At 53.0% G+C, this 17,984-nt stretch overlaps 1 protein-coding gene across 1 annotated transcript in view; it reads left to right on the forward strand.

Moving 5' to 3' along the window:
• Positions 1–17,984, forward strand: part of Plcg2 (phospholipase C gamma 2) — a 121,362-nt gene that overhangs the window by 88,868 nt on the left and 14,510 nt on the right. The window contains exons 21-29 of the mRNA XM_026392997.2: positions 821–930; positions 3,504–3,600; positions 4,857–4,923; positions 6,531–6,688; positions 10,083–10,185; positions 11,320–11,529; positions 13,299–13,444; positions 14,247–14,361; positions 15,168–15,335. Coding sequence (XP_026248782.2) covers positions 821–930; positions 3,504–3,600; positions 4,857–4,923; positions 6,531–6,688; positions 10,083–10,185; positions 11,320–11,529; positions 13,299–13,444; positions 14,247–14,361; positions 15,168–15,335 — 1,174 coding nt within the window. The remainder of the gene's footprint in view (positions 1–820; positions 931–3,503; positions 3,601–4,856; positions 4,924–6,530; positions 6,689–10,082; positions 10,186–11,319; positions 11,530–13,298; positions 13,445–14,246; positions 14,362–15,167; positions 15,336–17,984) is intronic.

Genomic DNA, 17,984 nt, shown 5'->3' on the forward strand with positions numbered 1-17,984 from the left:
CATTTCATAGTCTCAGCAAACCTGGTATGTAAAATTTTAATTCCAATTTCACAGGTGGGAAAACTGAGCCTTAGCCTTAAATGTAGAGCTAGGAAGGGGCAGAGTGATGATTGGACCCTGCGTGTCGACACCATTGTCTGCCTTGGAGAGCGGGTTGCCTGCTCCTTGTTCCCATTTCCCTTGGGTGAGAGGAAGGGAAGCCCTAGATCTAGGCAGACTCGACAGCTCTGCCATGAAGACTTTCTTGCCACAAGGGTGTAGTTTTGTCTGGGTTTCTGCTTGCCAAGCAGCAGGCATCCAGCAAATTCTTTGAAGAAAGATCGTATCTTAAGTCCTGTCTTGTTCCTGTCAACAAGGGCTGACCGTCTGATGAGTTTCATGGAGCAGCGCCTCAGCTGTTCCTGTAAAATGTCAGGCCTTGCGGGAGGCTGGTTAGAGGGCCACCCGCCTAATGAGAACACCGTGCGGCCCTGGATGGCCCGGAAATGGTGCTGTCCTTAACTTCTGGGGGCACCTGGGGCACAGCGATCCTTTGAGGGCCTCAAGTGGTGCTTGTGGTGTGCTCTGAAAGGTGTGTCCTCTCCTGTTGAGGAAACTGAGCCATATTGGGTCACACCCAGCTCAGGCCTTTGTCAGTGCCTCCTGGGGACATTGGGGCCTTGGCTCCCCTGCAGTGCTGCCCTTTGGCCAGCAGGTGGCGCTGTCATCCTGGCCTCTGAAGCCTCCTGCTCCTAAGAGGAGCCTCACAGCTGCCCGTGATGCTGCCTCTTCTCTGCGGCTGTCGCCAGGCCTGACCTTTTCCTTCCTGTTTCCCTGAAAGCCTCAGAGAACCGTGAAAGCTCTGTACGACTACAAAGCCAAGCGAAGTGACGAGCTGAGCTTCTGCCGCGGGGCCCTCATCCACAACGTCTCCAAGGAGCCCGGGGGCTGGTAAGGCTGGTGGGGGTGGCTGGCATGCTTGGCAGGTGGGTGCCACTCGTCTCTTCTCGTGGTGGCACTCAGGGCTGGCTGACCTCTGCTCCCCTTGTCTGACCTCCTGGGCTGGGTTTGGCCTGCCATGCTCCTCCACTGGGAAGTAGGTAAGCAGCGGTGTTAACGATGACCAGATCTTGCACAGTTCACATCGTCACATACCGGGTATCACTGCAGTCACAACAGCACTCTGCTAACTGCTTTTACACATTACCAAATCCTCATTGCGATCCTGTGGAGCTGTGCCTGATATTGTCCCCACTTCACAATGTGGCCCATGAGTCTTCCCAAGGTTCCACAGCAACAGGCACTTCCATTACACAAGCCCGTGTGTTATGTCAAATTCAAATTCCTAGGCTATCGCTTAGTCCTGTGCTCTGTATTATGGCCCCATCCTAAACTGAGGAGAGTAGGTTTTTAGGGCAGGGGTACCTGGGTTTGCTGAGGTTTAATTACCTCTTCTCTTCTTTCACCTTGGAAGAAAAATTTGTCGCCTGATGATACATCTCCAGGCAAGTGGTTTCTTACCCGAGAGCAGTAAGAACTCGCTGATGACCAGGGGCACTGGCAGAGATTCTAGCACTACATTAGACTGGCATTTCTTCCTCCCAACATGATAGTGAGACCTGACTTAGAAATCCAACAGCAGCTCGTGTTGGGGTCTTACTGTGTTAAACACTGTGGTAAGCATTTCCTTTGAAAGCTCATTTGTCCACATGATGGTGAGTTCTGTTGTCACCTGTTTTTTCATGGATGAGGAAACTGAGGCACAGAGAAGTGTAGTAAGTTGTCCAGGATCACACAGAAGGTGATTATAGGGTCCACACTCTAGTTTCATAAGAGTGAGGCCCTTCTCTGGACTTGAGCAAGGGACCTCAGTCCAGGGATTTTCAAATTTGCTTTAAAGCCAGGAGAACCCTCACTCCAACCAATTGTTACTTGGTTCCCCAGAATAAAAAGCAGGTAACAGTGGAGTTCCCTGTGGAGTGAGGGTTTGGAGCTGTCCTGCAGATGGCTCCGTCCCTGCTGCAGCTCCTGCTTGTCAACAGTGTTGTCCACCTGCCTCTCCCAATGCAGGACTTGGCTTTGCTGGGGTCCCTCCCCTCTGAGTGGCACAACCAGAATTTGGTCTCCTGGGGCTGTGGGTGCTCCCCATGATGCTCCTGAACTTACCTCTGTGGGAGTCCCAGTTCTCACTGTGGGCAGATGATGGACTTCTGTGGAGGTGGGGGTACAGCCCAGATAATGACCCCAACTCAGTTTTCCAATTCCCCTTTGGCAAGGGGCCGTGGGTAAGCTGCCCACCAAGGTGTCACTTCTGACTCCTTGATGGCCATAGCGCCACCTATTGTTGGACCAACTTTTCTTCATCCTCCCAGACTAGTTGCTGCAGAGCCAGGGGCACCAAATAATTTATGTCCCAACAGAGATACTTTTGAGAGTGAAGGGAATGCTGTTGCTAATAATTATACCTGTCAGCAGGTGGCGCTGCTTAGTCCTAGGCAGACGGTTCATGTGGTCACCTTAGATACAGGGTGAACTTTACTGCCTTTACCTGAGATGGGTGTGGAGAAATGAAGGGGAGGAGGGTGTGAAATGGGCTGAGAGCTGGCAGTCACTAGGCCATCGCTACCATCCATCTTCACTCTGCCTGTCCAGGCCCAAAATCAAAGTGCTTCCTGTCACCACAGAAGAGATTTGATCAGCATCAAGAAAGGTCTCGAATAGTGGGGAGGCAGATCCAAGGTCCCCCTGCTGCCAGCTGGTGCCTGGAGCACAGGGGGTGGCCAAGTCTGAGGGTCCAGGAGGAGAAAGGTGCACATGAAGGGCCTGGTGGTGTGGCAGCGCAGACGGGCTGCCTGGAGACGTCAAGCTGGAGTCTGGGTCCTGGAGGCTTGGAGGAGGTGCCGTGTGAGGTCCATGTTGGCACAAGCCCCCTGGCTGTAGGATGGCCACGCTAGAAGAGGAGGCCTGCCCCCCTGAAGAGACTTGGGAGAATGTGCGGTACCAAAGTCTGGTGGGTCTGGCTGGACCACAGGTGTCCTCGGTATCACATGGGAGCAGTGCTTCAGCTGAAGGGACCGGGACCTACTCGTCCCATTCTACACGGTTGTGGTGAAGCTGGCATTTGATTCAGGGCTGTCTGGCTCCAGAACATTCTTTTTTGTATGGTTTTTATGTCTACATCTGCAGCCCTTTCTGAAACGGGGTGGGCGCCAGCCAGAGAGGGTGGGTGGTCTGCGGCTTCCACTGAAGCATAGGAGCGCCTGACTTTCCGTGTCTTGGACCCACCATCAGCATGGTTGCAACGAGGAGAGCAGCGAGCTCCCAGCAACTCACTGGTGATTAAAACAGGAGGCAGAAGCTGCCTTTGAAATCCTCTGCTGTCACATAATGACAGCCCCCTCTGGTCACTTGGCCAGTTGCCGCTTTTCCCCATCACAGCCAGCCAGCAGCTGGGATCTAATGAGCGGTAATGGATTATTAATACCGGGGGGCGAAGGCTCTTGATGCCCTCTGCTTTTATCCAGGTGGAAGGGAGACTATGGCACCAGAATCCAGCAGTACTTCCCGTCCAACTACGTGGAGGACATTTCAACAGTTGATGTTGAGGAACTGGAAAAGCAGGTGAGTCCTGCCGTCCATCATCCTGCCTATGCTGTTTTTTGGGGAGTCCGGAGCCATCGTGGGGGGTGAATTTTGACACGTGCTGGTTGTAGTTTCTGAGATTTGGAATGGGGAACACAGGGTGACATGGAAATTGGGACTGAACCCAAGTTGTCATGGGTGGAATTCTCTGTGATGAGCCAGTCCTACTTTAATCAGGCGGTGCTGGGCTGGAGGCTCTGAATAGGCAGAGAATTCCCACGGGAGGGAAAGTGGCCAAACAGGGATTCTGCCCTTTGCTTCAAGCAGTTTGCCAGTGGAAATCATTGAGCTTGGGCAGCCAGACGTGCAGAGCGGGCTTGATGTGAGGAGTGTGGTGGGCCCAGCTGGTCGGGGAGAGGTCCTCGTGTGGCTTTGCCAGCTGGGTTTCTGTTCCCCAGCCTCTGCCTTGTGCCCAGAGGCTCAGGGAACAGCCACTTTGACTGTGGCTGCACCAGGGTGACATCTTCCTGCTGAGGACTGTAGGGGCCCAGAGCATTTATTTCCTAAGGGAGGTGGGAAAATCTGGAAGGGCTTCCTAGAGGAAGGGACATGTGAGCCTGAAAAGTCAAAATGGCGGGAGGTTGGCTAAGCAAAGAGGGGGTTGTTTGCGAGCTCCCCCTGAGGCTGAGGTGCGGTCCTCTTACCATGTGGGTCCTGTGTCCCTCCTGCCTACAGTCAGTGTGAGCCTGGTGGGGAACGGTGGGGCTGTGTAACCACCAGGTGGATTCACAGGTCTGCCCTCTCTCCTGGCAACAAGATGGTCTCCGTCTCAGCTGGACGCTGGATGGTGTGGGTGTGCAGTGGCTGGGAGAGCCAGCTGGTGGGGGCAGGGGCAACCAGGGCTTGGAAAGATCATAGAGCACAGCTGTTGCTTCAATAGGTCCTGGGGAGCTGCAGAGGGTTCTCGAGCTGGGTGTCGTAGGCCACAGGGTCCCATTCATAGTATTGTCAGATAATGGGTCTAGGGCGTGTTTTGAAATCTGTTCTAGGAGTCACAGGCCTTGTTTTTATGGATGGGGAAAATGAAATGCTGACCCTGTGGCTCCTGCTCACCACTCAGTCCCCTTCATCTCCGAGCTTCGTTATTTAGCTCTCCCGGTGGATGGGTCCTGTAATGAAAACGCATTTTAAACGATTCCACAGGCAGTGTCTGCTAAACGGTGTGCTTTGGAAACCGGTTGTCTTTTTATTATTCTTGTTACGACTACCGTGAGTTATGTCTTGTTTCTCCACAGATTATTGAAGACAATCCCTTAGGGTCTCTTTGCAGAGGAATCTTGGACCTCAATACCTACAATGTTGGTACGTGCATGCATTGTCTTAGCAAGTCCCCCAAGGCCTGACCCTGGAACCACCCCAGGCAGACGCTGGCTCTGTGCAGTGGGCACTGATGCACTAGGCTTCATGCAGGGCAGGAGCCAACATCTGGGCTGGGCTGGTCAGTGATGCGGATGGAACCAGCCAGGCAGTGGGTGCTGAAGCGGAGTCTGACCCGATAAGCTCTTGATGAGTATTAGCTGCTGTCCCCAACGTCATTATTTTGGGAACTGGCTTTTGAAGCTGTTGGCCAGGCCCAGATGAAACTCGGGGTCAGGAGGCTTGGCTTCTAAGGTCAGATCTGCAACTTGGTCGCTATGAGATGGCATCCTGACACTTCTGTTCGGCCAGGGACCAGGAAACCAAGACTGCCCACAGGGGGTCTGGGGTGAGGGGAAGTGAGGGTGTGGCCCAGGCGTGGGCTTGTGCAGTGGTGGCAGCGTTGAATCTGCATGGGCTGCTGGGGCGGGAGCTGGCTTGTGTTTAGGGGCAGGTCGCAGCTCCCCCGAAGCGGGGTGCAGGCAGTGAGACCTTCTGGGCCGAGGGCCTGGCAGCCTCCCTCTGCTGGAGCACACTGGGTTGTCAGCCTGGGCTTGCTCCCCACGAGGTTCTCCCTGGGGAGTCCTGGTCCCTGAGGGCTCAGAGGACAGTGTCCCAGCACTTTGCTTTCTGCCTGCATCACTTGGTTCTGGTTTCCCCTGGAAACCAGTAGGGTGGCCGGGTACAGGAGTTTTTGCTGCCATTGCCAGATGACAGAACCGAGCTCCTTAGGGACCCCCACACCTGAGGTCCCAAGGTGAGCTCCTAGGTGCACAGGGCTGGGGGAACTCCCCTCCACACCCCGACACCCTGGAGCATCTGCCTCCCCTCCTGCAGAGCAGAGGCACGAAGTAGGGAGTCGCTACCAGGTCTGATCTTGCCTCTGCCACCTGTGTGGCCTCGCAGTTTCATTCTTCCAGAGCCTCAGTTTTGTGTCCTGTAAAACGGACACAAGGTAGTGGTACCCCATGAGGCTGTGATGAGGACCGAGCAAGACACACTGCCTGTCACTGCTTAGAGTATCGCCTGGCATCCAGGAGCTCAGAAATCTTAGAGCTGATCTTTTTAGGCAGGTCATCTACCCCTCATAACTGTTTCTTTTATAAACACGTTCTCCGTGGAGGCCTCTCTAGGCCTCTGCTCGCTGGCTGACGCTGGTGGTCCCTGATGCTTTGCTGTGGCTTCACCGCCATGGTGTCTGCCTCCATGTCTCTGTGCTCCTGCGTCTGAGTCCAGGTCTCCCCCTCCTTCTCTTAATGGAAAACCAGTCCTTGGATTTAGGGTTTACCCCAAATCCAGCTGTCTCAGCTTGGAATCCCTCACCGAGCACATCTATTTCCAAATAAGGTCAGGTTCTCAGGGACTGGGGACTTGACGTTGTTGGGACACCACTGCTGAACCCACTAGCCACCTTAGGGCAGGACGTGTGTTGTCCAGTCAGTGCCAGGACAACCCGCAGAGGTGGCTCGGGGTGGTTCCTGGGAAACGTCTCGGGCAGCGTGCGGTCTGCTCTTCGGGGCTTCTAACGGGGCCTTCCTTTCCCTCCCCCCCAGTGAAAGCCCCGCAGGGGAAGAACCAGAAGTCTTTTGTCTTCATCCTGGAGCCCAAGAAGCAGGGTGACCCTCCTGTGGAGTTCGCCACCGACAGGGTGGAGGAGCTTTTTGAGTGGTTTCAGAGCATCCGAGAGATCACCTGGAAGATCGACACCAAGGTAGGCCTCTGCTCACCTGGGCACATGGTGACAGGCAGGGACACTTGAGATCCCTGGGAAGCTGGGCCCCGTCTGAGCTTTCAGAAGACTTGGCGTGTGCAGCGTCGCCCCTGCCAACATAGCCTACCCAGGAAGTATCGCCTTCCTCTTCCCCGTTTCCTGGTCCTGTGCATCTTTCAAAGCTGCCTAGATCCTTCCACAGCCAGCGATCATGGAGCTCTCCTCCCTGGAACGCAGGGGTGACCAAGACCCACCCTATGGCACATCGTCTTCTAGATGGGAATGGGCTTTTTTGGGTTCTTCTGAGCATCAGAACCTGGCTAGAGGGTTTTGGGGTTCTGGGTAGGGACAGCAGGCTGGACTTTGAATCCTGCCAGGGTTGGATACTGGGCCTCGGCTTTCTTGTCTGCAGAACGAGGAGCCAAATACCTGACTGGTAGGATGAGGTGAGGTAGTGACCGCAGCCCATGATGGCCTTGGTCATCCCTGTGCCAGGATGACGTGGCAGGGCTGCCACATCTCAGGGATGGCATGAGGTGCTCTGCTCTTTCTTGTGGCTACAAAGCTGGCTTGCTTCTGAGGAAGATCTCGACCTCTCCAGTCCCCCATGATCTCAGGATGCAGTCCATTCTTGTTCCTCCAAAGAACTTGGAGTGCCCACCTGCCAGCAGCCTGGTAGCCCCTTGCCCTGGTCCTTGGCCACCAGGGGTCTGCTGACTCACCCTTTCTGCAGGACAGTTACTGTCTTCAGAAGGCCTGTCAATGGCATCCTCCTGGCAGGGCCTGCCACTTTTCCCTGTCCTAGAAATTCAGGGGCCTTGTCACACCACCCCTAGTCACTGGGGTGACCTGTGAGCTTGTGGCCAGCAAGTCGGCTTGTTCACACGTTCCCTGATAGGGACGTCTCATCTGTCCCCTAGTCACTCAGGTCGGGGGCACCACAGCCCTGAGGTTCATTTGAAAAATCGTCCCTACCCAGGTGTGTCCTCCTTGCTGGCTCACTGTCCTCACTGTGATCTGTGTGGTGCCACCTGATGGCACGTCCCTTCCTGAGCAGGTTCTGGTTGGTCTGGGTCCTCTAGCTGAGGATGAAGAAAGCCAGCCTGTGAGTCCGTCCCCAGCACCAGCCTCCTGGGGGAACGCCTCCGTGTGGGCTGGCACAGGGCGTTGACTGGCGCCTGTGCTTGGCACCTCCTGGAGAAGAGTGTGGCTTCACTTGAGGTGCCCTGGCCCCTCCCTCTCCTGCCCGTGAAGTTTTCTGAAATTGAGCCTAGCTCTTCAAGGCTGCTTTCTGCCGCCTTTGATCTGTATCCTCTGTAATTGGATTTTACATTTGCTAAAATTTCGTGAGAACAATCTTAGTCTTCTTATTACATTGAGGGTAAAAAAATGGGAGTCGGCAGAGTTGACCGCGTTCTGGCTCTGGCACAGCCACCCTGTGTGAGGGGCTGGTGTGGGTCTGAGGGGCAAGGCCCTGAGCAGGCCTCAAGGCTGCCTGGGGGCCGGCTCAGGCGTCTGTCCACACTTCGAGGTGGCCCAGTGGGTAGCACCTTCAGTGCAGAGCGACATTAAGCAATTTTGAAGAAGCAACTGGCATTTCCTCTTGAGCTGGTATTGTCCGGTGAGGCTGAAAATGGGGTGAAGTCCCCACTTGTCATACATAGGTGGGCTTCTGGGACAGCTATGTGTGGCACACCTACTCACCTTTGTCTAAGCAACCCTGTCAGCGGAGGCAAACAGTGTTATTGCTGGGGTGTCCTGTACCCCCACACACTCACAGTGAAGATCGTGCACCGGGAGTGCAGGGCCGGGCTGATGAGGACCTAGCGACCTGAGGTTTGGGAAGGTCCTCGTCTCCTGGGAGCATTTGGCTCTAGGCGGGCTGATGTCTTAAGTAGGCATGGAGCACGCCGTGACTTCTTCCCTCCTCTGGTTGCTTTGTACCCAGGACTCCTGTGAAGCATGGGAAGGGCTGGTGAGGGTCGGGCTGGTAGAGGAGCTGGGGTGTTTTCTCGGGTGCGGACCTGGCATGGCCAGAGTCTGCTTTGGTTGCAGAGTTAACTCAGCACCCTGGTGCAGGTGTCTGCACGGAAGAGCCTGCTGCTTGCTCACCTGCGTAGGGAGGTGCCTCCTGGGGCCACCTGCGTGGCCCCCATTACTGATCCATGAGGCTTCCTTGTTTAATTCCTACAATGGCCCCGTGAGGGAGCATTCCTGTGAGCTTCATTTTACAGTGAGGGGATCTGAGGCTCAGAGACTGTAGGATTTGCTCAGGTGACCCAGTAATTCTCAGGGCCTGGTTTCCCCTTTCCACCGTTGTAACCACCTGAGCACTGGCTGTCTGCAGGGCCCTCCTGCCAAGGGACTTCCCTAGGGAGTCACCATCTGCATATTAGCATGAAGGCAGGACAATGGAAGAGGGATTGCCAAGGCTGAGCCTGGCAGAAGTTGGCTGGGGCAGAGAGGCGTGGATGCCTTCAGGAGGGCCAGGTCCCTTCCCCGTCCCCATGAAGGCTTCCCAGAAAAGAGAGGACTTGGATAGGTCCAGGAGAGCTCTGCTGGACAGGCCCAGGAGCCACCAATGGGTGAGGAGTCTGAGGGTGCTGCTGGGGCTTGGGGACTGGCTGTGAACTGTGGTGCTAGATGTAGGGGCAGTTTAGTGACATCTTCTCCAGGGACTTTGGGTCCCTGCTCTTAAGCATCTGGTCTTGACATCAGCTGGCTGCGTTTCCTCGGGTAAGCTGTTTAACCTCTCTGTGTACATGGCGATAATTTCTGCTTCTTGACATTTGTGGATCAAATAATATCCATCATGCCTGGAGCTGAGTACTACCCCATGGTGACTGTATTAAATATTCTCTTAAGGTTCCCCCAGGCCAGGGAGAGGCTGATAGAATCTGAGGGGCCAGGTGTGGGGTGAAGTGAGCAGCTCATCCTTACCTGGGTAGAGTTAGATCGAGCAGCAGACCTTCTGGGAAATGCCGCCCGGGCCCTGGGGAGAAAGGAGAGCCCTCTGGATGGAGCCAGGATGTGCGGAGCTGAGGCACGTGTGCTGGAGCTGGCCCACAGGGTGCGGAGATCTGGAATTGATGAACTACCACTGGTTTCAGGGGAGGGGTGGGGTGAAAGGCAGGGGGAACAAGAAAAGAGAGGTAGTGTCAGAGGTGTCCCCCCCTGCCAGCCAGGCCCCCATCTACTTGTGAGAGCTGTGGCCAGGACTGGGCTGGACACCAAATCTGGGTGGAAGCTGCTTGTGGAGGAGGGGCAGGGCATCTTCAGAACAAGAGAACATTCAGCTCCATGGAAGGTCTGAGCAGGCAGGAGGGGCCCAGTGGCTTGGGGTTGCTGGGGTGCAGTCTTGCGGCTGCAACTAAAGATGGTGGTGTTGGAACAGGAGAACAACCTGAAGTACTGGGAGAAGAACCAGTCCATTGCCATCGAGCTCTCGGACCTGGTCGTCTACTGCAAGCCCACCAGCAAGACCAAGGACAACTTGGGTAAGGCCCTCCCCGCGACTCCCTTACCATGAGCAGGGCTCCCTGTGGAATCTGATGCTCCAGGGGAAAGCGTTTCCTGCTGGCTCTTGACTGCTCCTGGCAGAGGCCCGACTCCTTTGTCCTTGGCCCCTACCTGCTTGGAGGGCAGCCACTGTAAAAATGACCATGAATGTGGTGATTGAAAACAGCATACATCTGTTGTCACACAGTCCTGGAGGCCAGACGTCTGAGGCCACTGTCACCAGGCCAAAACGAAGGTGCCAGGGGCTGCAGTCCTTCCAGACCCCCAGGGGGAGTCCATTTCCTGCTTTGCACAGCTTCTGGTGGCTTCTGGCCTTTGGCCTTCTCTTCCTTGTGAGCACAGCAGGCCCCCCTGGATGATCCAGCAGGGTCTTCCTGTTCCAAGCTCCTCAGCCACATCTGCACTGTCCCTGATGCCCTTTAACAGCAGATTCATAGGTTCTGGGGCTGAGGTCCTGGGTGGGCCAGGGACCACTGTTCAGCTGACCTCGGAGAAATTATAAAGTGGATCTTCACCAAATTCTCCATAGCAGGCGGGTCCCAGCCTCCAGGTCCAGGGAAAGATGCTGAAGTGCAGGATGGGCCCGGCCAGGTCTAGCCAGTTTCCTTCTGGTTGTCCCACCCCAGCAGGGCGGGAGCAAGTGAGGTGACATGTCCACACCCTCCCACCTCGCCTTTCCTTTTACCAGTCCAGGCACTCCTTCCCATCACATCCCGCCCACAGGCAGTACCATTTGGTTCTCACTCCTCCACGATGCGGGGTTTGTGCTACTTGTGTCTCTGGCATCCTGAGGAGAGAGCCCATCTCTGCATATTACCTTCCTGCTGCCGCCCACACACCTGCTCCTCGTTAGTGCTGTGTGCTTCAAGGATCTCGTAGTTTTAATCACAAATTGTCCTACATCTCGTATGAAAGATGAGGTTCCTTTTTATTGTGTGGGGCCCCCGAGGGAGGAGTCCACAGCAGCATTTCATCACTGCCGGAAGCGTCCTGTCGAGGGACTTCTGGCTACCTTTCACCTCCTGAGCACCCACCCATGGCAGCAGGTATTAGGAAAATGTGTGAGCGAGACCCGCGAGAGTGAAGTGCCATCCACCCACCTCTGTCCGCAGAAAACCCTGATTTCCGGGAAATCCGCTCTTTCGTGGAGACGAAGGCCGACAGCATCGTCAGACAGAAGCCCCTCGATCTCCTGAGGTATAACCAAAAGGGCCTGACCCGCGTCTACCCGAAGGGACAGAGAGTTGACTCTTCAAACTACGATCCCTTCCGCCTGTGGCTGTGTGGCTCCCAGATGGTGGCACTCAACTTCCAGACCCCAGGTAACTGGAGGCAGCCGGGGGCCAGATGGTGGCCGCATCATTCCAGGCAAAGTCAGCTGGGGGCCAGCGATGTGTCTTAGGAACCGCCAGGGCTCAAGCAGAATGCCAGTGAATGCAGAGCCCAGCAGCTGAACCGAAGGGCGGGCACTGTGGCCACTGGCCGTGTGATCACGAGTCTAGCTTAAGGGAAAGAGCTGTCTTAGCTTATATAACGAAAAAGTCTAGGAGCCGACTTGTAGCTTCAGGCTCACAGGATCCAGGTGTGCAGTGGCCATCTCGGGGGCTCTCTGCTCTTGGCCATCCCTCTTTGAGGACTTCTCTCCTCCCGCAGCGGTATTCAGCTGCCGGGGAAAACCAACACACACGGACTTAAATCACAGTGCTTTCACTCCTTACATTCTCTTCATCGCCACTGAGTGGAACTGCCATTTACTTAACAAGCCTCCCACGGAGGTACATCTGGGCCATTGCCCATCCTTGGCTTTTAGAGGGAACATCATTCAGATGCAGGTGCACATCTGTGGGGCAAGGGTCTCAGAAGGACTGGGTGGGGCACCCGCACTTGTGTTCTCATTTGATATGCTTTACCTGCAGAAAACCACTGAGCACCTGGGTGGGGTTGTGCCTGAGCTGAGACCCTGTGCAGACAGTGCCTCCCTAGAGACAGTGGAGAGGAACACAAATGGGTGAAAGTATGAATTCATGTTTTTGGCATAACTTCACCAGGGTCAGATTTTTTTTTTTTTTTGGTACTGAGGATTGAACCCAGGGGTGCTTCACCACTGAGCCACATACCAGCATGTTTTATTTTTTGAGACAGGGTGTCACTAAGTTGCTTAGGGCCTTGCTAAGTTGCTGAAGCTGGCCTTGAACTTGCCATCCTCTTGCCTCAGCCTCCTGAGCCACTGGAATTACAGGTGTGTGCTATTGCACCCAGCACCAATGTAATTTTATTGAGCTTTTTAATTTTTGCCTGCTGATAAGTGAAAACTGATATTATCCTGTAGATAATTAAATCTGCTCTTGCAGGCATTTCTCCTACCAGTGATGATGTTAATCTATTTTTCACTTACTTAGGGAGAATTTGCATTTTTTTCATGCATACCATTCATGTGATTTATCTAATGTGGTAGGTTTTTATAGCATATATTTACCACAGCTCTTAAGAGGCTAAAGGTTTATATGTATTTATTTGCTTGTCATTTGAAGTAAAGTGATTTAACTTTTTTTTTTTTTGTACTTGGGATTGAATCCAGTGGGGCTTTACTGCTGAGCTATATCCCTAGTCCTTTTTTAAATTTTGAGACAGGGTCTCACTACATTGCTGAGGCTGGCCTTGAACTTTCAATCCTTCTGCCTCACACCTCTGAGTCACTGGAATTACAGGCATGTGTCACCCTACCCAGCTAAAATGATTTCACTGTGATGCAGTTTGTTTTTTCTTTGTAGATATTTTGAGCTTCCAATTTTTAGCCTTTTTTCCCTGTTGTCGTTTTGTGGTGCTAAGGATGGAAGACAGGGCTTTGCATATGCTAGGCAAGTGCACTAACCCTGAGCTACGCCCAGCCCTGTTTTAATCATCTGTGGTCCTACTGTCATACTTGGAAAAGTGTTCCTACGTCTGACATTGTCTTTTAAGTCACATACCTATTGGAATGACTGCCCCAAGTTGTCTAGGAGAGCGGTACACCGCTTCCCAGACAGCACCCCCAGCCCAGGGCCATGTCCCTGAGCGGCCTTACATCATGCTCTCTCGGCTGTCCTTGCAGACAAGTACATGCAGATGAACCACGCGCTGTTCTCGCTCAACGGGCGGACGGGCTACGTCCTACAGCCGGAGAGCATGCGGACAGAGAAGTACGACCCGATGCCACCAGAGTCGCAGAGGAAGATCCTGATGACTCTCACCGTCAAGGTAGAGCCCTCCCGGGGGCTGGGCCCATGCTGCACTGGAGGCCCAGAGGGCATCTGGGGGCGCAGTCCCCTCTCGAGTGCTGTCCTGGGAGGAGGGGATCTCCTTAAATCCAACCCAGTGAACTTCCCTGGTCCTCTGCGGGAGAGGCAAGAATCTCTCCCTGGGTGAGGTCAGCCTCCGGCCAGGAAGAGAGAGAAGGGCCATGTGGACATGTCATAGGGTCTCAACCCAGGAGAGCTTGTCCCCCTGTGGGCCAGTTTTAGGGGTCAAAGTTTTTTAATTTAATCCAATTTTCAGACAATGTGTTGTTTTTTCCTAAGAGTTTTTGGAAAGTCGAGAAGTGGATTGCATTTCTCATGAGATTAAGGAAGAAAAAGTGAAATGCATGCCACCTAAGGTCTTTGTTTAATAGAGTGCCCTGCTCTCCTCTGCCCTATCTCAGTTCTGGAGCACCCAGCCTCCATAGGTGCCCACCTGGCATGAGTGTGCATACCTGTGTGCTCAGGGAGACCCACCTGTTGGGTCAGATGACAAGTGGCTTGGTTCAGACTTCTCCTTCCACCTGGGAACCCCGTAACTCTCCACCTCACTTCCTTGTTTCCCAGTGGGAAGCAGTGATGGTGGGCACTCTGGAGCCACACCCTAAGGGGTTGCTATGATTCTCCTGTGGACGAGGCTGGCTTTGAACTTATGCAGCTGGACTCCAGACTCAAACAAAGCCCACGCCTGGCTGACATGTGGGACAGGCTCAGCTGCTCATGGGCGGACCTGGGGGATCAACCTGCTTACCTTGGTGTCCTAGGTTCTTGGTGCCCGCCATCTCCCCAAGCTTGGGCGCAGCATCGCTTGTCCCTTCGTAGAGGTGGAAGTCTGTGGAGCCGAGTATGACAACAGCAAGTTTAAGACGACGGTCGTGAGTGAGTAGCCTGGGCCTTTCCTGAAATGCCACCCAGTTGGATCACATGCACATGCTGTCCCCAGGGGACTCCGAGTGCACTTTGTGGTTTAGCCTTTTTCTGTACCCCTCTTGTCCACCATAGTTCTGGAAGGGGAGGGGAAAGGCAAGGCCACTTTCCTAGTGCACTGGACCTGGAGCCAGTGCTGTGCCTCTGCCTGCGGGAGCCGGGTGAGGGCTGGAAGGCAGGGCTTTCGCTCTGCCTTGTGACACTCGGTGGGTTTCCTCTGCGACAACCCAGACCTGACACACCTGTGGATTGAAGGCTAAGAAGCAGAGTGGGGGACTTGGGGACACATGTGGCTGACTTGGCACCGTTCAGTCTAACTAGGGTAACCTCAGCCATAGAGGGCAGGAAGGACCTGTCAATTATGGGCCTTTTAAGAGCAGAATCACTGTCCCTGGCCAAAGGCAGCCTACTGCACGACTGGATACTGACCATGTGGCCTTTCTAGAGGTTAGGTCCTCCCTGTCAACCCTAGAATACGCTCTTCAGCGACCCCCAGCCCACTCCCCTTACTGGACAGGGGCCGCTTCTCACCCGTGTTTCTTCCAGCCTCCTGCTCCCATCACAGGAGGTGAGGTGGGAGATGTGCTCTCTTCCTCTGTCCCTGAGGGCCACACCCACAACTGCGGCTTGCCCACTGGGAAAGAGGGGGAAAAACCAAACCTGAAGATGATGGCTCGGATCTTCTTAGATGTTGGTGCAGATGTGTTCCAGGAGGGCAGTGCGAATGCAGCCTCTGACGAGCTTTGGTCTCCTTACAGATGACAATGGCCTCAGCCCTGTCTGGGCTCCATCGCAGGAGAAGGTGACATTTGAAATTTATGACCCAAACCTTGCATTCCTGCGCTTTGTGGTTTATGAGGAAGACATGTTCAGCGACCCCAACTTCCTGGCTCATGCCACGTACCCCATTAAAGGCATCAAATCAGGCAAGAGGCATTCTAATCAAGAAACTTAATTTGGGCCAGAATTGTTCTTTGATCTGTGCTGCTTGCTTTAAAAAGAATGAAAAAGCATTTTACCTGGTTTTGATTAAATTGGTGCAAAACTGATTGGGTGGCTTGGAGCTGGGCCCCCTTTGAACATTTATTTCATCCACAGGTGGGAGGCAAAGGGTGAGATGGGGGGCTGTGTCCTTTAAGACTTTCATGTGCAAACTGGAGTATTAGTCTGTCATTGAACTGGTGCTGCTGCCTGAGCCCCCTGGCTGGGATTTAGTGACTGATGGGAGCTCAGTCTTAGGTCCAACTCTGCTGGCCTTCAGAACTCACCTTCCTCTTTTATAAAATTGGAGTGTTGTTAATTTTCCTTCATGCTGAACACAACCCCTTCATGGGTAGAGAAGGGTCATTTTGTGTTTGTCTGGGACCAGCTTGTAAGAAACTAGGTACTGAGACTGCCCATTGAGTCTCAAATGCTCAAGCCCCTCAATGCAGCTGCCAGAGTCCTGGTGGGCAGGGGCTGTGGCCCAGGAGCTCAGGGCTGATCTGTAAGATGGCTGTCCTTATGTGGAAGGCAGTTTCTCTAATCTCCTTTCCTGTGGGATTCTGTGTATGAGGTTTGACAACCAGGTGTCCACTGGATGTTGAATTTCTTCCTTGCCCTTCCTGGGTGTTTCTGATGAATGAGAGGTAAGATTGGAAACCCTCTTAAAGTCACTTTTCCCTCTTTTCTAAGAAACATTTTTCAAGAGAAAGATGTTACTATCATTTTAGTCATTTATATTAAAAAATACAGTCTCTTGGTGTTGTTGGGAAACTTAGGCCACTTATAGAACTGGACTGGGTGTTATTATTAAACTTGGAACATATCACGTGTTCTTGAACTTCTCCTCCTCTTCGTATCATAAATCTGGCCATTTCTTCCACTGGGTACTAGCCCAGCTTCTGAGTAGCAGGCATACTGGGGCCTCTAATCAGCCCAAGAATCTGCATGTTTGGCCAGCTCCTCAAGTGGCTTTTGGATGACACTGAGAAAACTGCGTGGGGCTCAGGCTGCCCATCTTACGCTGAGGAAACCAGTCCCTAAGCAAGTAGGTTGAACAAGCATTTCAGAAAATGTTTAAACCCTCTGATTTCATAATTTAATGCCTATTCATTTGTAAGTCCCAGAGGCCTGATGTTTGGCAGCCCTTACTGGGTAACTTGCAGATCCTGTGAACTATTTTAAACCTAGCAGTTAAGCTGCGATGCTCTAATTTGCCATGTGCTTTGTTTGGATTAGCCTCATCAAGAAGGCTTAGGAATGAGGCAGGAGGTATAGATTTTGGTAAATCCTAACAGTCCTAATGCCATAATGGATTTCTTTTTATGCTAACTGTGCCTACCATTCCTGACCATACTGCTACCCCTTGTTACTCTGATGTTCTCCTAAGAGATGGGGCAGGAGCCTGTACTCTCTCCCAGTCCCCTGGGGAAAGGTCAGAATGGATGGAATTTCCTCAGTGTCCCTGCCAAAGTACAGTCCACCTAGATAATGACTAAATTGGAGATATAAAGAAAGAACAAAATCTCAAGGACGATTATAGATGTGACCCTCCTCTAACTGTGAGATACACCGGGGACCTCCTTACTCTCCTTGCCAGCTCCTAGTAGCACCTGATGCATTCATATTCATGGGAGGAATAAAACAAAATGAGTAGTGCATCGAGGGCCTTCTGAACTCGAAAACGAGCTTGGCACCATGTTGTGAAGGATGCATTTAAGCCTTTCACCAGCTGGGCTCGGGGAGGAAGGAAACACCAGTTATTGCATTAGGCATCTTAATGTCTTTCTCTTTTAATCCTCATAGTAATCCTACAAAAGGGATTTTGTTGTGTTTGCCTTTAAAATCTGATCACTTTGTGAATTAACTAGTTCAAGGTTGCAAGACCAGAGCTAGGACTCCCCCTCCCCTAATTCCTCCTATGCTGCCTCTTGAGTCCTCTTACTGCCACTGGGTGCTTAAAGCCCCAAACACTGACCTTATTTTAAAAGATGTCATGATTTCTCTTTCCTCTGGGATATAACGAAAAAGAATAAAAATTCTATTTTTGGTGAAATTGAGGAACACCTTTCATCATCCTTAATTCCAGTGTATGAGAAGAGCTCCCAGTGCATCATAGTGACAGTGAGCACTGAGCAGGATTCGAGGGTCTGGGGCAGAGCTCCTGCTGCTGGATTCAGAGGCACAGGGGGAGTGTCTGAGTGGCTTCCTGCTCGGAACCATGCTATTGGACTGCACGGGGTACCTGACCGTCTCCTGGAGCACCCAACAGCATGTCAACACTAAACCGACTTCTTCCCTGTCATCAGTAGACTGTAGCTCATGGTAAATGCAGAATCTTAGGCCTCCAAGTCAGGATCTGCCTTTGAACAAAATTCTCAGGGACTCACATCTGGAGTAATGACAGCTGCAAGGTAGGAATTCTGTGATCTGCTATCCAGGCAGAAAATCCACAAGTCAACATCACCCATAAGGTAAAAACCAGAACCTCTCTACAGCAGAATCCAATGAGACCAATGTCCTCAGAATCCTACAGGGAAGACTGTGACCTGAGAATTTTATACCCACTCAAACTGTCGCTCAACTGTAAAATC

This window comes from Urocitellus parryii, chromosome 15 (genome assembly GCF_045843805.1).
Source record: "Urocitellus parryii isolate mUroPar1 chromosome 15, mUroPar1.hap1, whole genome shotgun sequence".
NCBI classification, from domain to species: Eukaryota; Metazoa; Chordata; class Mammalia; order Rodentia; family Sciuridae; genus Urocitellus; species Urocitellus parryii.